At 36.3% G+C, this 9,981-nt stretch overlaps 1 protein-coding gene and 1 pseudogene across 1 annotated transcript; both read left to right on the top strand.

Moving 5' to 3' along the window:
• Nucleotides 1-7,125: 7,125 nt before the first annotated feature.
• Nucleotides 7,126-7,523, top strand: LOC149217439 (dolichyl-diphosphooligosaccharide--protein glycosyltransferase subunit 4C pseudogene; annotated as a pseudogene).
• Nucleotides 7,524-9,219: 1,696 nt separating this feature from the next.
• LOC149217440 (uncharacterized) lies at nt 9,220-9,981 on the top strand. Its single transcript, XM_089390212.1, has 2 exons — nt 9,220-9,550; nt 9,712-9,981. The coding sequence occupies exons 1-2, from the start codon at nt 9,227-9,229 to the stop codon at nt 9,979-9,981; spliced, it is 594 nt and encodes a 197-aa protein (XP_089246338.1). The 5' UTR covers nt 9,220-9,226.

The raw sequence follows: 9,981 nt of genomic DNA on the forward strand, positions 1-9,981 counted from the left end.
CTTCCTCTTCCCTTGTTGTCCCGCAGATGCTAGAGCCACATCCTCTTCCTCCTCATTCTTGACTCGAACTCCCTTACCACTACTCCATGCCTTGGTTAACCTCCTGATCTCTTCCCGTCAAAGAGTTTCCCACATCTCTTCCCAACTGGGGAGAGTCGCTTTGCCCAAAATGCTTTGGACAAACATCTCCCACTCTTCGGAGACTACATTCAAAGCAATTATGACCATAAACTCTAGATCCGATGTAGACCCCACAGAAGTAAGCTAGTCGCGTATTCCTTGCAATCCGAGGAGGAAGTGATCTATCTCCTCCCCTTTCTGCATCTGATATGACCTCAATTGATTCTCCAATAGCATCTTCCACTACACAAAAGAGCCCTGGTATAAGGTGGTTAGGACCTCCCACATCTCCCTTGCTATGTTCTTCTGAGAAATATGTCGTATGAAATGATCTTTGACCCTGTCTAGGATCATGCATTTCTCCTTTGCCTCAGCCTCCTCATACTTCTCATTAGCATTCGGGTCAACTGGGACAACTACGGTTTTCAAGGCATAGTCCTTGATGCAATGTTTATCCAGGATTGCCAGGATCCTAGCCTTCCAGATGACAAAATTAGAAGCCTCGTCCAATCTGTCTTGATCCCTTAATCCGTTACCTGCCATCTCTGCTCTTCTTCTAGACTCCTTCTAAGTCTCGACTTCCCTCTTGGAAATCGGCCAACCGTCAAATCACTCCTCTCCAATCCCCCTTTGCTGCTACAGCTCAAATCTGGATTTCTTGGCTAGAAATCCATTGACATAGTGCTTCCCTCTACCTTAGTTCCATCTCCTTAGACAGTTTTCTGCTTCGACAGAAACAATGTCCCACTAGCTCCTCAAATCATAATTTGCACAACTCCCTTAGCCCCAACAACTGAAGAATCTGAGCCATTCAGGTTCCGCGCAATCACGGCGAAGGCTGAATTTTCTCCTCTGGCCAATTGCATCAATCTTACCTGGCTGAGAAGGAAGAGGTGGCTTTGCATGAGCCTCTTCTACCTTTATGCTAGCCTTTCCCTTGGCTCGAAATACTGATGTAGGCTCTGCGTGAGCCTCTATGTCACCCTCTGAGCACTGCATCACCTCTTCTCTTGTCGTTTCAGCTCTGGAACAACATTGTCTCTCGGGACAACTACTTCTGCAAATTTTTCAGATTACTTCTGCTGGTGTCTTCAGTCCTCCTATGATCTGCAATCCCTCTGATACCATGTGAAAATTTCTGAATCTAACACATTAGAAACCCCTACTGCAATATCTGGTTTATTATCTCCTACTTGTTATTTACATTAACAAGTTATTTAATAATATAAACATCGAAATAAACACAATTGCAGCCTTCACAAACATACAGATCAACAACTGAAATAAACTGAGACAACATAAGGGACACTGTTATTTTTGGACAATCGTCCTCGAAAAAATCCAATGTGGGAAAACTGGTGCAGTAGATATGAGGGTTTTATTATTATGCAGATTTCTGAATAAAACTAGGGTGCCAGAAATGGCTCACCCTTCAGAGATTATCTTCGGCAATAGTACCTTTCTCCAGAGACAAATATTTCGGCTAATCAGCAACCGTATGATAGGCGCCATAGTAACTTTGATGGTTCCTCAGCTGGACAACGAAAGCTACTCCAAGCTATCTTTTGGAACTGTGTCACCCTCCAGGGACTACACCACCCTCCTACGGCTCTGCATTAGCTGATCAGGTCTCAATCTAGCCCACGAAATCACATTAGCGCAGTCTCTTCAACCCATCGTCAGCTTTGCAGCCCTTTGTGTTGCCTGCGTCAGCCTCTTGGCCCTATGAGTCCTCTGCGCTGGCCACCTTAGCCTCTGCGTCAACCCTTGTTGCCTCTCTGTCAGCCTTCCTAGGCTTTGTGTTGCCTCTTTGGCACTTTCTCTGCCTCTCTGATATGTATTCTCGATCTCCTGGCGAACTGTCCCTCACTGCAACAGATCACTAACTCGATTTCTCAGCAAACCCTGCCCCAGAAAATTGAATTGACTGATCAACTCAGTGTACTTCCAACTGACATCCAAGCCTCCTCTTATACTTTTCCTGTTGACGATTCAACGGCCAAGATAAGTCCCTAATCAATGGATAAGATTAGATCTAGCTTAATCCTCGTTATTTAGAACTCTCTCACCCATATTATATAATTTTTTTTTTTTTCTAGTTAAGACTAACCTAAGTACCCACGGGGGATTTGAACCGGTGACCTATCTCAAGGAGTGCCTTAACAGCGCACCCATTCACCGTCAATCCAAAGCCCCGTGGGCTCTCACCCATATTATATTAAAAAACATTAATATTTTAATTTTCTTAAGTTTAGACTTAGGAACTCATTAAAAATATTAATTATTTTAATATCTCTCCATTCGGGTGGAATTTCCCCAAACGATTTCTGGGTCTTGGAGATCTCATGTGCCTTAGCCTCTCCACCAATTTTCATGACTAGAGAACATCCAATGCTACTAAAAATCAACATGAACGACTCGTATGAATTAACGAGTGGAATAATGTAATAGAAGAGTTGCAAAAGAACTTATGAATCCAATCCAGCGTTGCCACCTTTGTTAAAGAAATGGTTTACAGAACTCGAAACCCAATGCCATAAGCAACAAAAGGAAGCACCCGATCAAAATAACTAGTCTCTGCCTCTTTCACATAGGGCCTAGCACTCACGTAATGCACAAATATCTGGTTTGTAAAACATGAAGTTTATAATAATTTTACTGGTGGTTATGAAGGTCACAAAACTAGTGGCTCATTCTATTTGACAAAGCAAATTAACTTCTGCTCTAATACCACTGTTAGACACACAAATTGGAAATGAATTAAATCGTATATTATTTAGAATGATATGAATGGTATATATAGTGTACATATAAATACATAATAAAATCATTGATTCAGTTTCCAGATTTTCTGGGACTTCAATAACTAATCACCATAAGTCACTAACCCAAACTATAATCCTAAAAATTAAATTTCAAACAAAATTTAAATATAAAAAATTATTAAATTATTTAATATAATATATAACAATGAATATAAAGTTTTACATTAATATAAAATTAAATAATAATATTTTGAATTTTTTTTAAATGGTTTTTTATCTAAAAATATTATTATACTTAATTTGAGACATATTTTTATTTAAAATTAAAATATTTTACATTAAAAACTTGAATATGTATAACAACCTATTGAAACTGTGAATTAAGATTTGATTGTTTTAACACAAGCATTTATCTTGCACATGTGAAAATTACCGTGTAAATTTGATTTTAAAAAAAAAATAAGATTTGAATGTTTTAAGAAAGGCTTTATCTTGCACATGTGAAAATTATACTAATTTGAACGGTGTAAATTTGAATTTTTTTATTACTTTCGCCTAAAACGTAAAAGGTAAGGTAGTTACTATAATCTTTACCAAAGTCAAATATAGATTATGTTACTATAATCACGAAATATTTTTTTAAGCACGTGATCTTAATCATATCAGTGGTGTAGGTGTGGTATACGCTAACCAATAATAACTAATCTTCCTTTGAATAAGGTGCCAATCCAGCGAACTACGACATTATGTGAATGGATTGGGTTGATGTGAAGTTTCTTGTTAGTCCTGAAATATGGATTTCAGAAATACGGTAGGTAGGTTTATTATAGATTTTAGAATATTTTTTAAATTTAGTAGTTGGTTTATTATAGATTTTAGAATTTTTTTTTAATATTAATTTTAAGTTTATGTGATTTATATTTGGGTATTTGAAAATAATTTCGGAAGAAATTACATTGGTAGATTTAGGTCGACACGTTTCGAACAAACGAGTGTGGTTCATCATTAGGACAAGATGAAAAATCAAATCATCTTGTTTTGATGATGAAACACACAGGTTTGTGGTTCATCATTAGAACAAGATGAAAAATCAAATCATCTTGTCTTGATGATGAAACACAAAGGTTGGTTCAAAATGCGAAATCTACCAATGTGATTTCTTCCGAAATTGTTTTCAAATATTCAATATTTTTAAAATTTTATGGTTGGATATGAACAAATTAAATAATTAATTTTATTATTATGGTAATTGACTTGTTTAGTTTGGAATAGAATATTGAAAATTTAAAATTAATTATTAATAATTATTAGGTAGATAATAAGAATTTAAACTCGATCTAATATTTTAAAATATTTATAATAGTGTGTACAAATTAATCTCTAAACTATCAATTTTTTAATTAAATTGATTAATTAAAAAATCATATATATATATATATATATATATATATATATATATATATATATATGTGAAGTGAGTTGCGGTGTTTTGGACATGTGATATTGACAAACCATGGTATTAGTTAATGATATTGTAACAAAATTTATTTACAAATTAAAAATCAATTTTCTATAGTTAAAAATCTTATTCTATGCTTTTTTTTTAATGTATATATTAATTATTTTTATAAATAATAATAATAATATAAACTAAAGCTATAAGGTGGTTATATTTTATGATTTTTTTATGACTTTTTAATTTTATTAAAAAGGTAGTTATTTTAGATATCATTTTTTGGGATTCAACTGCGTTAAAAAAGTTATTCATTTATGACCATTTCCATGAGAGGTAGTCGTAACTGACTAATTTCTCATGATTTTTGAATAGTCCACTTAACAAGTCATTCATCTATGACTATTTCCATGAGAGGTAGTCATCTATGACCATTTCCATGAGAGGTAGTTATCCATGAGAGGTAGTCATAACTGACTAATTTCTCAAGATTTTTGAATGGTCCACTTAGCAAAAGAAGTGGGATTGAAACCAGTGAAATGAATCACATAGCAGCAATCATCACTTCTGGGGCTTGCACCTGGTAAACAGGATTTCATGACCATTTCCATGAGAGGTAGTTACCCATGAGAGGTAGTCGTAACTGACTAATTTTTCATGATTTTTGAATAGTCCACTTAGCAGAAGAAGTGGGATTGAAACTAGTGAAATGAATCACATAGCGGCAATCATCATTTCTGGGGCTTGCACCCAGTAACCAGGATTTCCCGGGAGGTCACCCATCCCAGATCACCTCTGGCTCAAGCGCACTTAATTATGGATTTTTCCCCACAAACAAGCCCACTTAGATTGCTACCCAATTTGCAAAACCTTAGCAACTATTGTGCCTCATGAACCATTCAAGTAGAGCTCCCTTCAATACTTAAATACATAAAAGTGAAGTGAGCTCTACTTGAATGGTTCATGAGGCACAATACTTGCTAAGGTTTTGCAAATTGGGTAGCAAGCTATGTGGGCTTATTTGTGGGGAAAAACCCATAGTTAAGCGCACTTGAGCCAGAGGAAATTTGGGATGGGTGACCTCCCGGGAAATCCTGGTTACCGGGTGCAAGCCCCGAAAGAGATGATTGACGCTATGTGATTCATTTCACTAGTTTCAATCCCACTTCTTCACCTGTGTGAGCATCACCCGATGCAATGAGTGCTAAGTGGACTATTAAAAAATCTTGAGAAATTAGTCAATTACGACTACCTCTCATGGAAATAGTCATAGATGAATGACTTTTTTAACACAATTGAATCCCAAAAAATGATATATAATATAATGCACTAAAGACCCTCAATACTTAAAAAGGTAGTTATTTTTTTATAATTTTTTTAATTTTAGAAATGTGAGAGTATAATGGAGTTAGTGTTTTTCATATTTATTATGGATTTAATTTATATGACTGTATTGCTTTAAAATCTATATTTAATTTAATTTTCATCACTGTTTTATAAGGCCATGCCTACTAAGGGAACAATTTTCTCTAGTCACAATTCCACATTTTTTTTCCAAAAATTTGATTATGGGGTGCTTGAATTATTATTTTTATAATGAAAATAGATTCAGCACCTAGACACCCAAAATGGTAAAGTGTAACCCATGTAATCTAAATTTCCAAAATTTTCTACAAAATTTCTAAACAAAAAGGAGATATATCCCCTTTGTCAAAATTACTAAACAAAAATATCCGCTCCTTAAATCACGAAGGAGATTAAATATGTCAGCATTACAGAGCCATGACCTCACCTTCGTAACATACGGATGACCCGATCCCTTTATCCACCAAACAATCTGCCATTCAAAAATCTCGCCAACCAACTAACCAAGTCAAATACAATGAAATGGAATCGGACGCTTCCTGGAACTGACTTTACTCCGCGTCATCTATTTCGTTGCAATCAAGTTTGGTTCCGGGATCGAATCCTTGCACCCTCATTATTCGATAAGGAAATCTCCGTGCTGTGAAAAGGCTCAGACTAACTAGGGTGTCTGGACAAAACAAACCAAAGATTCCAAATTTTATAAATGATTTGATGTAATTATTGTACAAGGTTGTGACTTCATGGAAAGAGTCCGGAGAATAACTCGCTGACACATATATCCACTACGGCGAGTCCTATTTCCACCTCCATAGCAAATTTAATGCTATGGAGGTACCCCCTCTGACAGCTGCAGACAGCATCATAAACCACGCATCCTCGACCATGCATCATAAACCGCATCCCTCTCCGGCATGGCATGCATCCCCCTCCGGCTGCCCATCGACGCCCCCATCGACCCTGCCCGCAGCCATTGGTGGCCTCCACTCAGATCGTATTGATGAGCACATTTACCGATGGGAGAGCTCATTTACGGCATGTACGAACCACACCAACCTCCTCCAGGCCATTCAAAGTCCCGGCAATCCTATCTGCAAAACAATTCCGCCACAATTCACCTTCTGTACTCCGGCTAACAGAGAGGGAGGTGAGCACTCCGCGGCGAACAGAGGAGACGTTCAATAGACAGAGGAGCTTTTACTGAAAGTTGGAAACTATATGCAGCTGGCCATTGGTGATCGAAAATTGCGGTTGGCAAGGTTAGTGCGCATCCTTTTTATGAACTCTTCCCTGGTTAATGATCTGTAATTGGTATATATCTTTGTACCTCCAGCCATTTCAGGCTGGATACATCTGAAGCCTGCGAATTCTTGGTGAATTTTAACATCTATTTGCCTCTAAATTTCCATCGGAGTAGCTACTCTGCACACATAAGATGATTGACGATCAGGACCTTGGATTTTTTGCAAATTTTGTGGGTATTTTCATCTTTGTTTTAGTGGTTGCTTACCACGCAGAAATGTTTAATCCGCAGTCGCAACAATGGGCGTTAGTTTTGTTTAAAAAAAAACAGCGTTGCTAATTATTCAAATGCTGGCCCAGGGTTCGACTTGTGCGGACGCAACAATGGTCGTTTTGTTTCAAACACAGCGCTGTTAATTATTCAAATAAAATGCTAGCTAAGCCTTTGACCGGGGTTCGATTCCCGCAGGCACAATAATGGCCTTCTGTTTTCTTTCAAATAGAACGTTGTAGTCAATTATTCAAATAGAACGCCCGCTGTTCCGCTGTTGTTACTGGACTCTGTTAATCAAGAATAGTGGAGGAAAGCTGATAGTTGTTACAGTTTCAAAAAAAATTCATGATCATTTTACAAATTTTTTAAACAAAACTGACTCCCACACCTCTGGTACGGGGGGCCACCCATTTCATCAACCTTCCTGCGCATTCAAGTAGGAAAGTCAAGGGTAAAAGGTATCAGCTGTATTGCCAGGTCTATCTTCAAATTATCGCTCCACACTCTAGGATCACGGGTTCGACCACCTCACATTGTAGCAAAACAGGTTGGACCAGCTCTCGCTCGGTAAATATCAGAGAGAAGCTGGAAGGAAGGCAGGAAAGGGAGAAGGTCGGAGGGAAGGTGGTTAGGTGTGACAACTTGAGTGTTCCCATCCCTAAGATTTCGTGCATTTCTCTCTCTTCATCGAGACTAAATTGGGTTATACATTTTGTTATTCGATCACTTGTTCATTACACGTTCTATCTATATTGAATAGATGGCTCAGCTTCATGGCACTCATACTATCTTAGCTCGTATCACCTGCTCGTTGTAATAGAACTCTTGTATATGCTGTAATTATGATATAGCTTGTATAAAGGGTAACCTCGTTATAACCATTGTTTTTCAAATTTTATTTCTGATGATCAATTACGATTCATGTACGACAATATAGAATAAATCCAATAAATAACTTATACTACTCATCAGGATAGAATTTGATGGGTGATTTACCTGTCAAATATCTTAGCTAATGTCTAAACAGATTCCTTAACAACTACTCACAAGCATTCAACCATCATTGGCATTCAAATATCTTAGCTGTGAAATTATAAATTAATTACTTTAGAATTCAACCATCATTGGCATAATTTTGTATCAAGCACCGGCATAATTTTGAAACAAGGGTTGCGCCTATAGCAACCATAGTCTATAACCTTTTTTTAATTACTAATGATAATGATATCGTCAACATCCATAGACTCTATCCATCCATAGACTCTATCAACGCAAATACGTACACAGAAAAGTTCATTTTTAATTAAATAATAAAAATGATGTCATCACCATCCACAAAAAAACTCGAACAAAACAAAACTGTATAAAGAAAAGTCCATTTTATTAGGTTGGTTTCTGAAATCTGATAATGTTGGTTGCGTGATATGAGTATGTTTTTCCTTCATAGATTAATATCTACTTCTGTAATAGAATGTCTTCTATATTGCATGAACTCATATCACACAACCAACATTAAATAATCACTGGTTTACATCTTAATTACAGGGTACCCATTTAAATGTGTATGTCGGTAGATGAAACTGGTGTCATCTGTTTGGATGGAGAAATGGAAAACGATAGTAAAAAATCACAAAACAATTGCATAGTCTAATAAATGTGGAATATTGTTGTTAAGGAATCTGTTTAGTTATTAACACTGTGAGTATATATGCACAGTGGAAACAGTAGATAAATTTGATCTAATAAGTATAAATGGAGAAATAAAGAAATGAGGTACACATGGAAATAGGAAGAAATGAGAGTTGACATTATTTACATTAAATATTAACACTTTAGATATTCAGACTAAAATCAGTTGATGAAAGCACTGACAGACTTTGTCCTTGCCGGATGTGCAACAGTGACCACAAAAAAATAGATATGAATATTGATTTTTATTTTAATGTGTTTTTATGATGTTTTTAACAACATTGTTGTTTACATATTCATTTATAAGGAAGTAAGAAAATGGAGGAAATTAGACATGAATGGGAGGTAACTATCAAAGGCACCAAGCAAGTGTTCACTTGTCTTGTTGGTGGCTGTGCGGGGAATTTGAGTCGATCTAAGCTATCTGGCCTTAATCATCATCGCGCTACCACCCACAATCTCCCACCAATTCCTCCACGTCAAAGAGGTCGAGTAAGAGATGCAAATGCTACATGGGCGGTCAAATCAACAAGTGCAGTTAAAAGGCAAAATGCCAAAATACAATATGATTTAGATGCAAGGCTATGTCGTGCACGACAACAAGCATATAAAAGATTTGTCAATGAAGAAATTCTTTCAGCTGTAAGTATTTATTAGTATTTATTTATATATGATTTTTTATTAATATTGTCAATGAAGAAATTCTTTCAGTTGTAAGTATTTGTTAGTATTTATCTGTATATGTTTTCTATTAATATTAATTTATTGTTGTGGACTAAATTCATTGAAACTTGTTTTCACAGTCAGTTGTTACATTTGATCAGCTTAATGATACTTCAAAGCAAAGGATTTGTGAAAAAATTCAACGTTGGGATCAGAGTCTACCTCGTAGACGCATGGAGACAATGAAGCGCATAGATATTGCTTTAAAAGAGAAAGCAAGCACTGAGGTTCCCGATGATGTGGGGGAAGAAGGATCAGATGGGCACAACCATATATTAAACTTTGATGAAACTAATCAGGACAATGACAACACAGTTGAGTCCATTTTTTTGCATATATTAATTTTTTAG

Source organism: Pinus tabuliformis, chromosome 1_1, assembly GCF_031772625.1.
Source record: "Pinus tabuliformis cultivar Carrire ecotype Pingquan chromosome 1_1, CPIR1, whole genome shotgun sequence".
NCBI classification, from domain to species: domain Eukaryota; kingdom Viridiplantae; phylum Streptophyta; class Pinopsida; order Pinales; family Pinaceae; genus Pinus; species Pinus tabuliformis.